General features: G+C 44.5%; 1 protein-coding gene across 1 annotated transcript; it reads left to right on the plus strand.

The window, feature by feature from the left end:
* The first annotated feature begins 926 nt into the window (after positions 1-926).
* On the plus strand, positions 927-12700 carry LOC123352496 (ficolin-2-like). The gene is made up of 10 exons (XM_044992697.1): positions 927-1008; positions 2635-2748; positions 3037-3090; positions 3354-3389; positions 4564-4608; positions 5447-5482; positions 6111-6238; positions 6829-6958; positions 7565-7699; positions 12331-12700. The coding sequence occupies exons 1-10, from the start codon at positions 927-929 to the stop codon at positions 12576-12578; spliced, it is 1008 nt and encodes a 335-aa protein (XP_044848632.1). The 3' UTR covers positions 12579-12700.
* Positions 12701-15669: the final 2969 nt, after the last annotated feature.

A 15669-nucleotide genomic window follows, 5' to 3' on the forward strand; every position in this document is an offset into this window, starting at 1 on the left:
TGGGATCATAATTCTTTTCTCCCACCCTTCACTTGTCTTGGCTATTTAGTTTGTAAGGTGTTTGGGAAAGAGATGGCTGGAAGTTGAAGCTGGACACATTGAGACTGGAAATGAAGTTGTAAATATTTAACGGTGAGCGTGATTAACCACTGGAGCCATTTCCCAAGGTTTTGGTGGATTCTCCATCACTGACCATTTTAAAATCTAGATTGGATGTTTTTCTAAATGCTCTGCCCTAGGAATTATTTTTCGGAAGTGCTGTGGCCTGTGTTATAGAGGAGGTGAAACAAGATGATCACAATGGTCACTTCTGGTCTTGGAACCTATCCCTCTATTACTGTCTCCTACTATGGGTTTGCAGAGAGGGGTCCAATCTGACGCGAGGTCTCTTGTAGCTACTGTCATACAAATAATAATAACAGAGTATTTGGCTAGTAAATTCACCCAATCCTGCTCTCCTTGTTCACCCAAAGGTTCCCACTGAAGCCAACACGGGGCTTTGAAGGGAAGGAGAAAGTCAGCTTGGGCTCATTATTTGGCACCGTATTTTAATATTTCAGAAGACACATTCACATGACTTAACTTTGCGAGCAAAGGTTCAGACTGGCTCCGTTCAATAATCGTCATTGCACGATACCATGTTTGCTGTGCGGGGAAGCAACGGCTGCCAGTCCAGTACTGAACATGTCCTATCAGGCCATTTTATCAGCTACAGTTGTGCCCGCTGCAGCATAAACATCTCAGCGGAAACTGCTGGAATGTGGAGAGTGGGAAGGAGGCGCTGAGATGCCGGAGGCAGAGAGCTTTATTTGCTGTAGGCTCTTCGTTATTGCATATAAAAGGCTTACAGGGACTGAAATACTAAAGTAGAGGAGGAGGTGGGGAGAAGACAAGTGGAGCTGCCATTGCAGAGCCCAGCACTAGCCATGGGGAGAGCTGCCCAGAAAACCCTCCTCTCTTTACTCTGTCTAGCAGCAGCGGTTTGTCAGGCTCAGGACACCTGCCCAGGTGAGTGAAAGACAATCCTGTTCCCAACTGCGTTTCATAGTGTGGTTCTTGCCAACCTGGACCCTGGGGAACTGGGAACTGTTCAGGAATGTTTCTTGTCCTACATGTCTATAAAGTGCTTTGCTTGCTTATGGTGCTTTTTAAATACTAAAAAGAACAGCTTCTCTGTACAAAATTCCTTTGTAGAAATTACTCTATATTGCAGAAGTGCCCATCACAGATTAGAGGTGTTCAAAAAAAGGACACAGTTTTTGCAAAAAATGTTGTGAAATTGTTGTTTCTTGTCTTTATTGAGAATCTTCAAAAATTGACTTGACCTCCTCTCCCTCATGTTCATTTACTGTCTTCTAACCTCTCTACGTTGCTGCTGGAATCTCTCTGTCTAAAGCTCCCATCTCCTCTCCATATTGGGGCCAAAGCATTTCCAATCTGGCGACTGACCAACCCACACAGGCAGATGACCTAAATTCTGGAAAATTAAATCTCAATCTACAAAGCTCAGAGTCAGCCTATGATTTCAGATCCCTCTGCTTTTTAAAATTCACGTTGACCAAATTAAGATGATTATTTGTAAAATCGCAACTGTTGTGTATCTATCACCACAAATCCACTACACAACTCTTTCAATGTCAACACATTCACACTGAGAATCCAGCAGCATTTGAAGTTCATCATGAAATCCTGGAAATCCTTATGCAAGATTTAGTCAAATTTGTGCAGACATCATTCAGGCAAATGGTCTCTTTGAAGGAAATGTGTCGTTTGCTAAATAAGGATTGAATACAGGCTTTGCCATCTTATGCATAAATTAATATATTATTTCAGAGCAGTATTGCTGTCTCGTTTCATCTCCTTACATTCATGATCATTTTGAAAATCATTTGCTATGTACAGTTTATGCCCAAATGTTCCATATTTGGAGGTAGAGTTCCTATGTCACTGGGAATATTAACCATGTCCACCCACATTTTGTTTACCTCAAAAATTTCCACATCAATAGAGCTCAATGGAGTTAACAGGCATGTCCCTATTTTTCTCCAGTGATGTCCCTATAAATAATTTTAAATCTCACAATGTGTATAATATAGAGAGGGGACTGTTAGGTTAAAAACATATTTAGTTCTTTAAAATGTATTTCCTGAGTTTCTAAGAGCAACTGTTTTTAAAATTATTTTACTTTTGCACAATTTCTTCACTGAATGGCAGCTATTTGTTCTTCCTCTGCGTTTCATTCCACTTTTTTTTCTGTGTAGTTAATTTCGTTAAAAGATTCTCATGAACTGACACAAGCTGCAAGGATTGGGTTGCAAACATTGCAGACGGATGTGTACATCAAAATGAACTTTGCAATGATTTCTTTTAAATACACATATTTAATCATTTCTTTTTAACTTTTGTTTTCACAATAACTTAAAACAAAGACTAATAGTAATAACCCCCAACTTTTCATATTAGGGCATTGTCTCTGAACTGAAGAAAATGTTGGATTTGTCACTAATAGAGAAAAGAAAACCAAGGAACTATCTAGGCTTTCATTTGCTGGGGTTCTCCCTCTGGATTTCTGCAGAATGTTTCAGATCCTGAGAACCTAACAATAATTGATTATGGGTTCATTTCTTTCCCCAGACGTGAGCTTAGAGGGTTTCAACAGTACCGATAAACTCTCCATTCTCCAAGGCTGCCCTGGAATTCCAGGTGCCACAGGACCCAGAGGAGACTCAGGAAATCCAGGAACGCGAGGTACGTTCTCAGGCACTGAATGAGAATCTGAGGCACATTTCATTGATCTGTTCTCACCTGGCAGCAAGATGTGCTTGTCCCTTTGACTTCAATGGGCCTCCATGCAAGAGTCCATGCTAGGGGATCCTGATGTGAGATCAGGGACTCAGCAAGCCAGATGCGGAGACATTATGTGAATTTCGACACAGATGGGTTATTGTAATTCCAGGTTGGGGTAGTGGGTGGAGATTATGTACTCAATATTTGTGCTACCTTGGAAACTATTCAGTCAGTTTTCTGTGTTTGCAGGACAACTGGGACCTTGGGGGATCCCTGGAAAGGCGGGACTAACTGGCTCAAAAGGTAAGGTAACAAAGGGCAGAGAACTGTGTTTTCCTACAGGTGACCTAAGAACAGGAAATAAGTTTTTAATCAAATATCAATTAGAGCTAGTTATAAAACACCAATTCCTCTAATATCTGGGCTCGAAAAACCACCATAGCTTCCCTTCACTCTATATTTGACAATAAAGGATTTATTATTGCAAAAGAACTTCAGTTCTGATCCACTGTCAAGATGTCGGTATCTGTGATCAGTCTTTACTATCTTATTTTTTGTTCAATCAGGAGAAAGAGGTCCTGCTGGCGCCCCTGGAGTGAAAGGTGAGAGACCTCGGATGATTCTTCTCACTGCAGAGCCCTTTTTGGTTCTATTCATGGCGATAGAGAAACTAGGAGCAACTATCCAGGCTCTCGCCCTGTTTCATTGTACAATTTTTCCTTCCAGATTCTTGCCAAACAAAAAAGCTGAAATGAAATTGGTTCCGGTTAAACAAGAAGTGTCCCCTTTTTGTTTTTGTTTAATAGACAAATGACAAAACAAAACGTTGTTCTGAAATGAGGAGTTGGAACATTTCAAACTTGTGAATAAAATATTAGCCTGAAAAATTTCACCCAGCTCTAATTATAATGTCTGATATGCCACGAGTCCTATGCAGCCACAGGAAAAAGATCTCAACTGCAGTGGAGTCGTAGCCGAAGCCTATTTCATGTCAGCCAATGCAAAAGACAAGATGAGATAAATGCAGTACTACCAGCCCCAAATCTCTGAAAAATTTCAGTCAGGTTCATCAAAAATCAGGAGACTGGTTTTAGAATCATGAGATTATGTAAAAATAATAGATGTGGTCAGGGGCGGCTCTAGGAATCCGGCCGCCCCAAGCACGGTGGCATGCCACTGGGGGCGTGCTGCCGGTCACCGGTCCCGCGGCTCCGGGGGACCTCTTGCAGTCATGCCTGCGGGAGGTCCGCTGGTCCCGCGGCTCCGGTGGACCTCCCGCCGGCATGACTGCGGATGGTCCGCCGGAGCCGCCTGCCGCCCTGCCGGCAAAATGCCGCCCCAAGCGCGCGCTTGGCACGCTGGGGTCTGGAGTCGGCCCTGGATGTGGTGTTCTTTTTATTTGCCTTTTTGAGTATTTAGGGTGCACTGGGGTCACATTTTGAAGCTTTTGCCGTAGCTTTGAGGGTTAGAAGCTTACCTTTTTTTTGAGGCTGATGGCTGTAATTATGTCATATGCACTTGACCCCAGGAGCTTGGGCTTTAAGGAAAAGAATAATTATCATGAGAGTCATGACAAAATCATGAGAGCTGGCAACATACATCACTTAAGTCCCACAAAACGCCAACTTTAACAGATTGTGCAGAGTTTAGGTGGTGCATAGACCTTGAACTAGCCCCTCCACACAATAAAACCCAAGCGATTGTTGTAGTGAGATGTTGAATTATGTAGCTGAGCTACAGGCAAAACAAGGATTTTATTCTGAGTTCTTTTTTTAGGAGATAAAGGAGTCCTGGGAGCTACGGGAGCCCCTGGAACAGCTGGTGAGACCCTCTGCACTCGCCTTTGTACTGAGCACGTCCTTTCAGTTTTATTTTGCAGCACTAACAATTAAGTGGCTTAGAAAACTTGAATAGTTACCATGTCCACCCCATGTCCACAATATCTATATCAATCCTCCTGTAAGTTTTGGACTCTACAAAAAGAGAAATAGCCCCACCTACAAACACAGGTGCCCATCCATGTGTTGTAATGTCTGGAACAACGCTAGCCAGATGACTTTTGGTATGAGAGAGAATAGTAGAAATGTAAGTGAAATCTGTAGATCTGGATGTGTATCCTAGAGAAGGCTTCTTTCTCCTATCCCTCCTTATATTTCATACATACTGGGAGTGGGGAGTATGAACCACAAGAAATGGATCCTATTTATATGTCCCGTTAGAGGAATGACCCCTTTTCTACCAGTACTTTATTTAACTGATATTCTGCCATTGTCACTTGGAATTTTTTTTTTTTAATATTGAGTCATATTCACAACTAGTGTAAGCATATGCAGCTCCCCTGACTCGGTGGGCATTGCTTCTAGTTATTGACCAGCAATTAATTTAGTCTATTAAGGACCAATTCTTAGCCGTGCAAGTAGGAGCCTCATGAGAAGGTTACAAAATAGTGTTGGCTACATAATGAGAGCTGTCTCGCTGTAGATGTGTGTGAATCCATTAGCATTTGGTTTTCACAATTAAAAGCCTGTCTAGAGCATTTTCAAGATAACTAATACTTTGCTATCCCAGCTGCTACTGTTGGCCAATTACATAGTTTAAAAGACAGTAAAACATTTTCTGGTTCCATTTCACTTTCTATTGTGTTTCTTTTCATGACCAGTGGAGGAAGACCTGGAAGACATACGGTGTAAGAAAGGTGAGTGTTTCTTATAACCACTAAATGTCATCTCATTCCATCCAGAGACCCAAACATGAAAACCCACTAGAGATAGACAAATTGCAAAAAAATACATCTGTGATTTACCACATTTGCTGTTCTCAAACTATCTGCAAAGAGACTTGGATCTTTTAAAATGAAGGTGTTTGCTGTTAGCAATTGGCCAGTGAATCTTTCTCCCTCAGCTGATGGGTTCACTTGCAAACAGGTTGAGCTGGTCTCACACAGAACTCAGGGGGTTGGGCAGGTGGTTGTGTCTTTTCCTCTTGAAAACAAACTTCATACAACCACACTGGCACATTGGAGTTTAAATAATTTGGTTTGCTAACTACAGAGAGCATGCCAAGCCTAGATGGGTACATACGCTGATGTCGTGGTAGGTTTCCAAAGATAGAACACAAAGGGACCACAAACTATTGAAAGGGATACTACCCAATTCCCAAACACTACGGTGGGGAGGAGAGGAGATGGTGGCTCAAAGATTGTTTTCCAGTTACCTAAATCTGCAATTGATCTGACCCTCAGTGCAACAGAAAGCAGCCTGTGAATCCCTGTACAAGGAGAGTTATACAACCAATTTACATATTTCAATTTCTCTTTCAACCAGGAGCAAAGAACTGCAAGGAACTGCTAGCCAGAGGGAACATCATGAGCGGCTGGTACACCATCTACCCCCATGACTGTAATGCCATGACCGTGCTGTGTGACATGGAGACAGATGGTGGAGGATGGATTGTAAGAACTGAGCATAATGAAACTCATTGGATATTTTTTCATGAACAACAAACAGTTGAGAGGAGAGAGCGTTCTAGGGAGCTGAGATGAGGGGTTTGAACCCTGTATGTACCTCACAAACCTTCCAATTTATTATTCTGCTTATTTATATCCCAGTCGTGCCTAGAGAATGTGATGAAGATCAGGGTCCCATTGTGCTGAGTGCTGAACACACACACTGAGAGACAGCCCCTGTCCCTTACAGCTCAGTCTCCAAAGACAAGGCAGAGAAACGGCCAGACAGAAAGCAGAGGTGATGTGACTTGCCCAAATGGCAGAACTCGGTATAGAACCCATGTCTCCTGATTGCCAGACCAGTGCTATAGATTTCAGACCATGTGATCCTTTAATCTAGTGCAGTTGCTGCCAAGATTCAATATGATCCTGTGGGACAAGCCTCCATCCGTGACAGTCACCTGAGGCTGAAATAGATCTGACCCCATTAAATCTCATCCAGTGATTTACAGTCTCAGAGTTTCTGGCCTCCTGTTCAACGTAGGATGGAAACCAATGTGGGATTTCCCAGCTAAGAACCTCCTGTTTCCCTGCAGGTGTTCCAGAGACGGGTGGATGGTTCTGTGGATTTTTACCGTGACTGGAATTCATACAAAAGGGGTTTTGGCAGCCAGCTGTCAGAATTCTGGCTGGGGAACGACAATATCCACCTGTTATCATCCCTTGGTAAAGACATCACTGATGCATTCTTTTCCTTACAGCAACCTTCTCCACCAGGGTTTGTTCCCACATTTTAGCCATGTATACAGGGTATAAAGTTGTATTATCGGTAGAGGTAACCCGTCCGCTCCAGACACCCCTTCCTGTTCCTTACAGCCCAGTCCTGCCACACAAAGCTATTGAAACCAAGAATGCTGTGGTAGCTGGGCTGGCTCCAGTCATGATTCATGGAGCAGCATTTGGTCTTTTGGTGGTTCGCCCACAGTACAGCAATAAGGGATGTTACAGCGTGGATGAGGTCATAGATTCTGAACTACCTTAGCAAAGCATAACACGGAGCAGGTTTTTAATAGGGAGGTTAGGTTGGTGGGCAGAAATTGAATTGATAAAGGTCGATATGAAGATATTGGTTTGATGCGAGAATCAGTGGGTGAGATTCTATGATGTGTGTAATGCAGGAAATTTAAACTAGATGATCATAATGGTCCCAGCATAATAGAGCCTGATTCGTGTTTAGAGTCTTCAGGGGCTTCTGCAATAAAAACAATCAATAATAGTAATAAAAACTAATGGAAGGTGCTGAACATTTTGCTTTCAAATTGTTTTCTATAGGTCCCCAGGAGCTTCGCATCGATCTCAGAGATTTTGACAACAACTATGAATTTGCTTCCTTCTCGTCATTCAGAGTTGCAGGAGAGACTTCGAATTACACACTGTTCACTGGACCCTTTGTTAATGGCACTGCAGGTAGATTCTCAGCTCATCCTTTTCCCTTTGTGGCAGATGGAAAAATGGAAAGCAAAAGTGATGCAGAGTATTCTATGGCAGAAGCAAAAGGCAATGTAATCTGTGGAAGTGATGTGTCAGGAAACACCAGTTATTCTCCTGCTGAACTATTAAAGGAAAAACACAAGGTTTAGTGACAACAAAACATATAGTATAATATGGATATCCTGCCTAGAGGAGGTGTGAAAGCAGAATAATGAGCCGAGGTAGGCACAGCTACTGCCGGTTGCTTTCCTAAGTTAGATCTTAATGCCCCATAGAAATAGCTGAATTAAACTACATAGGCACATCAGGATTGGTACAAGTCATTGAGTGGTTACATATGCCCCATTTCATGCAAACTATGCATCCAGATCCCCGCATACCAGAGACAGAAATAGTTTGTGCCATGCAGAGTCTTCTACACATCACCGCAGGATTGCTTAGGCAGACCCCCAAGGCAACTAGGGAGAAGGGCTTGTATCTAGGTTTAAAAGGGGCAGGGGACAAAAGCCAACAGCTAAGCATAAAAAAGGGCCACCTTAACAGAGGGCCAGATTTTTGGGGGGCGGGGACATGTAGGGTCAGAGGAGGAAGAAGAGAGTAACCAGTAGAGGCATATCTCAGATACCGATACATAAATGCAAGGCAGATGGGGAATAAATAGGAAGAGCTGGAAGGATTAGTACAATAGTAAATTTGCTACTTAAGTGGCATCACCGAAACTTGGTGGGATGAGTCTCATTACTGGACTATTGGTATAGTGGGGTACAGCTTGTTTAGGTGGGACAGGCAAGGTAAATGGGAGGAGGTGTTGAATTATACACCCAGGGTAAATACACTTGTTCTCTGCTCCAGGAGGAGGCGAGAGGCAGACCAACTGACAGTCTCTGAGGAAAGAAAAAAAGCATAATAAATAGACGTGATCTCTTGATACAGGTGTACTATAGTAATGAGGGACTTTAACTACCCAGATGTTTGTTGGAAAAGTAATAAAGAAAAACAAAAAAATTCTGATAAGCCCTTGGAATGTAATGGGGACACCATTTTGTTGAGGAAGTAACCAGGGGGACCAGCCATTTTAGACTTAATTCTGATCAACAAGGAGGAATTGGGAGTGAATCTGAAGGCAGAAGACAATTTGGGTGAAAGTGATCATGAAATCACAGATTTCTTTATTCTAGGGAAAGGAAGGAGTGGAAGCATGGACAAACTGTTAAGGAGAAGTACAAAAGAGTAGCATATCCATGTAGAGACAAAATCAAAAAGATTAAGGCACAAAATAAGTTACACCTAAGAAGGAACAGAAAAATCCATAGGAAGGGGTTCTTTACACATATTAGCAGTAAGAGAAAGATGAAAGCAAGTGTAGTTCCTTACTTAACAGGAATGGAGAGCTAGTAACTGATGACATCAAGAAGGCTTGGGTGTTTCGTGACTAGTGTGTTTCAATCTTCACTCAAAAGGTTACTGGTGATGACATACTCAACACACTATTAACAACAAGCCCAAATAATGGGGGGAAAAGTTAAACAATATTTAGATAAGTTAGATATATTCAAGTTGGGAGGGCCTGGCAAAACTCATCCTAAGGGAATAAAATAGCTAGCTGAAACAATCTCAGAACCATTAATAATTATCTGGAGAACTCCTGGAGGATGGGTGAGGTCCCAGAGCACTGGAGAAGGGCAAACATAGTACCTAGCTTTAAAAAGAGAAACAAACAGGACCTGGGGAACTTTAAGCCAGTCAGCCTAACTTTGATACCTGGAAAAATACTCACTCAAATTATTAAACAATGAAGTTGTAAACACCTAGAGGACAGTAGGCTTAATTAGCAATATCCACCATGGAGTACTCATGAACAAATCATGTCAACCCTGCCTAATTTCCTTCTTTGACAGGGTTATTGGCTTAGTGGATAAGGGGAAAGCAGTAGACATGATATATTTTGATTTTAGTAAGACTTTTGACAAAAATCCCACATGGCATTCTCAATAAGCAAACTAGGGAAATGCAGTTTGGGTGCAATTACTATAAGGTGGGTACACAACTGGTTGAAAGACTGTGCTCAAAGAGTAGTTATCAATGGTAAGCTGGGAGTGTGTATCTAATGGAGTTCTGCAGGGGTCAGTCCTGAGTCTGGTAGTAGTCAATATTTTCATTAACGAGTTGGATAATTGAGTGGAGCATATGCTTATAAATCTGCAGATGGCACGAAGCTGGGAGGGTTTGTAAGCACTTTGGAGGACAGGATTAAAATGCAAAATGACCTTGGCAAATTGGAGAACTGATCTGAATTCAGCAAGATGAAATCCAGCAAAGACAAATGCAAGTGATTCACTTAAGAAAGACTAATCAAATGCACAACTTCAGAATGGGGAATAACTGGCTTGGTGGTAGTACTGCTGAAAAAGAATTGGGGTTTAGAGTGGATCGCAAATTGAATATGAGTCAACAATGTGATGTAGTTTCACAAAAAGCTAATATCATTCTGGGTGTGTTTACAAGACTGTGGCATGTAAGGAACAGTAGATACTTGTCCTGGTCTACTCAGCAGAGGTGAGGCCTCACAGAGAGAACAGTGTCCAATTCTGGGCACCACACTTTAGGAATGATGTGGACAAACCTGAAGACAGTTCTGAAGAGAGCAAGAAAAATGATAAAAGGTTTAGAAAACCTGACCTATGAGGAAAAGTTAAAAAAAACTGGTGGGTGGGGGTAGGGGGAATCTGGTAACAGTCTTCAAATATGTTAAGGACTGTTATAAAGAGATATACCTATCTCATAGAACTGGAAGGGACCTTGAAAGGTCATTGAGTCCAGTCCCGTGCCTTCACTAGCAGGACCCAAGACAATTATGATCAATGTTCATTGAAGGTAGGACAAGAAGTGACCAGCTTAATCTGTGATAAGGAGATCTAGGTTAGATATTAGAATTACATTTCTAAGTATAAGGGTTGTTAAGCTCTGGAACAGACTTCTAACAGAGGTTGTGAAATCTGCATCAATGGAAGCTTTAAAGAACAGGTTAAGCAAACACCTGGCAGGGATGCTCTAGATTTACTTGGTGCTGCCTCAGCCTAGAGGGTTGCACTTGATGACTGCTCAAGGTCCCTTCCAGAGAGACATTTCTGTGATTCTATGATCCTGAATCTACAGCAGGCTCCAGGCTAAGCTATTAGGTTAGGAGCACATTGGGCTCACGTTACACCATCACAATGGTGGAAACTGATTTCAGGATGCCCAAGGACTGAGCACATTGTCGGCAATGAGTTACTCTGGATTTATAGTGGTGTAACTGAGATGAGACTATCATTTTTTGGCATCCTTTCATCTACAAGAGATGGTGGGAATTGCAGCCTATGATATAGATGGTTTGCAATGTCTCATGTCACTGAATAGTCCAATACAAGATCTGCATGATCTTTGGTAGTTTTTGCAAATGTATCTATCTTGGTTGGGAGCTGCTTGCTTCCTATGGGCTCTTTTCTCTTCAAGCTGTAGGAGCCAGCTTCTGTCATGGACTTTGAAACCCTGATGGAAACAGTGGTGCCAATTGTTACAATCACTTGCTAAGATTCCTTATAGGTCAGGATTAACTCCAATTCTTTCATATCTTGTTTGCTTGTCTTTATAGCGAAGCTTGGGACGTCCTGTTGTTCTTGTTCCCTCTGATAGCTCCCCTTATAGCATGTCCTTGGGTATGCGTCCATCTTCCAACCTACTCATATGGCCCAGCCAGTGCAGTCATCTTTGCTTGTCATACTTGGTAAATTTGCCCTTCGAAGAACCTTTGCATTGGTGACTTTATCTTCCCATTTGGTGTTGAGTATGCAGCGTAAACAGCCTAAGTGGAAACTGTTTAACCTTTTCTCCTGATGAGCATAAGTTGTCCATGTTTCCCCACCATACATGAGAGTGCTGAGGAAGCAGGTTTGATACATTAGCATTTTGGTCTTGATGGTCAGCTGTGAGTTGTTCCATGCTCTTTTAGTTAGTCTGCTGAAGGAGGTGGCAGACTTTCCAATGGAAACATTTCGTTTTTCATCCAGTGAGAGGTTTGTGGTCACTGTAGAACCTAAATAGCTGAACTTTTTGGACGACATCTAGCTGGTTGGCATTTAAGGTGATTGAAGGATCTTCTGAACCCTCCTGTCCTAATACAACCATTTTATTGATGCTGATGGTGAGAGCAAATGCCTGACAGGTACTTTAAAGGCTGTCCATGAGTTCTTAATAGATCTTCATTGTGGGGTCTGAGGGAAGCATCATCAGCGAATAGAAGTTCCCTGATTAGCACCTTTTTGACTTTGGTCTTTGACTTAAGTCATGACAGGCTGAAGAGTTTCCTATGTGATCTTGTGTGGAGATACAGTCAGAATATGGCCTGATGAAAAATGTCCCTCTCTGGAAAAAGAACTGCAGTCTCTCTCCGGACCCCAGGGAGATTTCTGCTGCCTGGTAAAGGGAGAAATTTAGAAACCCCACTCCAGAACCACCAGGCTGTGAGAACTGAACTGTAAAAATGTAAAAAATAAACAGTAAGAGATTATCTCACCCACCTTGTGTCTGTAAAAACATGTAATAAATAAACCCAATTGTTTCCACAGGGGATTCCTTAACTAACCACAACGGCATGATGTTTTCAACCCACGACCAGGACAATGACATATCTGAGATTAACTGTGCTGTAGCCTATAAAGGGGCCTGGTGGTACCGAGGATGTCATTCGGCCAACCTGAACGGATTATATCTGAAAGGAGCCCATGAAAGCTATGCTGATGGGGTGAACTGGCAGACAGGCAAAGGGTACTCGTATTCCTACAAGAGGGCAGAGATGAAAATGAGGCCCGTGTAGCTAATCAGGGAGGCAATTGTAATAATTATACTTAGCTCTTATAAAGCAATTATAGGCCTGTCATAATGAACATTAATCTGCAGATGACAATAAAGATCTTTTCTTTATCCACCCGCCACCAGGGGGCAGACATCATCGTACACACTTATCCAGCGCAGGGCACAAGGACTAGAGCTGGTAAAAAAAACCATAAGAATAGTTTTGTGGGGAAAAGATTGAATTTTAAAGTGGTTTGCAGTTCAAACCACTTGATTCGCTTGATTCCATTCCCAGAAGCACCACAGACAGCTCCTACCGCTGCCATGCAATTCTTCCTGTGGTGTTAGTGACTCACTACCCTCAGATGCTGCCTCTGCCTCTGGAGAACCTTCCCCTCTGTCAATAAAGCAAAGGCTGCTCAATGAGTTCACGTCTCAGATTTGTTTGTACACACAAGCCAGTTCAATAGCATTAAAGCCCAAATGTGCCTGGCCCTGCGTTGTGAACACTGTGGGCAGAGTGCACCCTGGACAGCGGGCACATTATTGGTCTGGCTCCCCTGGGGAGTACAAGAGAGGGGCGCTCCCTCTGCCAGCAGTGCTGTGGCTGCAGAAGGGGCATGTCTAAATAGGGTGATGGTGCAAACAGAAGAGCACTGAGACGATCTCAGGCTAAACCTGCACTAGAAAGTCCCATCGCTCAGCCCATGCCTGCTTGTGCCTTGTGAGGCAGAACAGGCCACAATCTCCCCTCTTTGTGCTGGTATGAGTCCCAGTGGAAGATTTAACAACCAGCAAGTCCCACCCACTCCCCCATCTCCCTCTCCCTGTGCTGGGGCAGAGGAACACTCTGTGCACTCTGCCCATCAATTCTGAAGCACTTAGAGGAGAAGGAAGTGATCAGGAACAGTCAGCATGGATTCACCAAGGGCAAGTGATGCCTGACTAACCTAATTGCCTTCTATGAGGAGATAACTGGCTCTGTGGATGAGGGGAAAGCAGTAGATGTGTTATTCCTTGACTTTAGCAAAGCTTTTGATACGGTCTCCCACAGTATTCTTGCCAGCAAGTTCAAGAAGTATGGGCTGGATGAATGGACTATAGGATGGATAGAAAGCTGGCTACATCATCGGGCTCAAGGGGTAGTGATCGATGGCTCCATGTTTAGTTGGTAGCCGGTTTCAGGTGGAGTGCCCCAAGGGTTGGTCCTTTGGCCGGTTTTGTTCAATATTTTCATTAACGATCTGGAGGATGGCGTGGACTGCACCCTCAGCAAGTTTGCAGATGACACTAAACTGGGAGGAGTGGTAGATACGCTGGAGGGTAGGGATAGGATACAGAGGGACCTAGACAAATTAGAGGGCTGGGCCAAAAGAAACCTGATGAGGTTCAACAAGGACAACTGCAGAGTCCTGCACTTAGGATGGAAGAATCCCAAACATAGCTACAGACTAGAGACCGAGTGGCTAGGCAGCAGTTCTGCAGAAAAGGACCTAGGGGTTACAGTGGATGAGAAGCTGGATATGAGTCAACAGTGTGCCTTTGTTGCCAAGAAGGCTAACGGCATTTTGGGCTGTATAAGTAGGGGCATTGCCAGCAGCTCAAGGGACATGATCATTCCCTTCTATTTGACATTGGTGAGGCCTCATCTGGCGTACTGTGTCCAGTTTTGGGCCCCACACTACAAGAAGGACGTGGAAAAATTGGAAAGAGTCCAGTGGAGGGTAACAAAAATGATTAGGGGGCTGGAGCACATGACTTATGAGGAGGGGCTGAGGGAACTGGGATTGTTTAATCTGCAGAAGGGAAGTATGAGGGGGGATTTGATAGCTGCTTTCAACTACCTGAAAGGGAGTTCCAAAGAGGATGGATCTAGACTGTTCTCAGTGGTACCTGATGGCAGAACAAGGAGCAATGGTCTCAAGTTGCAGTGGGGGAGGTTTAGGTTGGATATTAGGAAAAGCTTTTTCACTAGGAGGGTGGTGAAGCATTGGAATGGGTTCCCTAGGGAGGTGGTGGAATCTCCTTCCTTAGAGGTTTTTAAGGTCAGGCTCGACAGAGCCCTGGCTGGGATGATTTAGTTGGGGATTGGTCCTGCTTTGAGCAGTGGGTTGGACTAGATACCTCCTGAGGTCCCTTCCAACCCTGATATTCTATGATTCTATTTTATGATTCTAAGTCCCACGTTCTCACTTCCCTCACTCACCCCCTCCCATCGCTGCCTCTGCACCTCCTGCTCTGCTCCCACCTGGTTCCATGCCCTGCACCAGCACTGCTGCTGCAAAAACCATCACCACTGCTCTTCCCAAAGCCAGACCTGCTGCCGCGGGTATCAGAGCCGCAAACCACAGCTGCTGCTGCCAGCAGAGTTGGAGTCGGAGCTTCTAGGAGGCAGCGGGAGGGGAGGGAAATGAAGGCTCTGCCATGTGCAGTCCCATTCACCAGAGTGCACGGCAGAGCCATCCTTTTGGAGTCCCCCCTCCTTGGGCAAACTCAAATGTGGGCTGTGGGGCTCAGGATGGCTTGTCCTAGGAGTTCCAGCCGCCATGCTTTCCCCGCCCCATATTATCTCTGGGGTGAGGGTGGGGGATGGGAGGCTCTGTCCTCCCACTGTGCCTCCCCCTGGCATGTTCAGTCACTCTCCCTGGCAGCCAGGCCGGGTGGAGAGCGGGATGGAACCACTTCTCACGCCGGCTGAAGCCGGCCACTCCAGGTCGCTATTCCCTGCAGCACAGCAGCTGCCTGAGAGAGCTTGGCTGGGCAGGTAGCAGCAGCGGCGGGTTCCCCCCTGCCTGGGCCCTGCTGCCAGGGACAGGTGCCAAGCCTGCCGGGTGGGCAGGCGCAGCAGGAGGACAGGGCCCCTCTCCCCCATCACTCGGCAGGCCAGGCGGGGGAGGGGGGCACTTGGCCTCACATGAGCCCCCTACATATCGACGCTGCTCCCAGGGGACCCAGAGCCACCTGCCCTGCAAGGCCTTTGAAAACTCCACAGCGTCTGGGCATGCCCAGCAATGGTTGCTGCGAGTAGACGTTTCCTTTCCCATCCTGCAGGGGGTCGCAGCCCCTGGGTATGCGCCAGTGCCGGCGGAGCTGCTGGTGGGATGTGTTGTGTC

The sequence above is a fragment of the Mauremys mutica genome, chromosome 18 (genome assembly GCF_020497125.1).
Source record: "Mauremys mutica isolate MM-2020 ecotype Southern chromosome 18, ASM2049712v1, whole genome shotgun sequence".
NCBI classification, from domain to species: Eukaryota; Metazoa; Chordata; order Testudines; family Geoemydidae; genus Mauremys; species Mauremys mutica.

Bases quoted from the DNA above. Each gene is read 5' to 3' on its own strand.
- LOC123352496 (XM_044992697.1), top strand. From the start codon at position 927: ATGGGGAGAGCTGCCCAGAAAACCCTCCTCTCTTTACTCTGTCTAGCA. The intron at 3,390-4,563 runs GTGAGAGACCTC...TTCTTTTTTTAG, and splicing joins TGGCGCCCCTGGAGTGAAAG to GAGATAAAGGAGTCCTGGGA. The intron at 5,483-6,110 runs GTGAGTGTTTCT...TCTTTCAACCAG, and splicing joins AGACATACGGTGTAAGAAAG to GAGCAAAGAACTGCAAGGAA.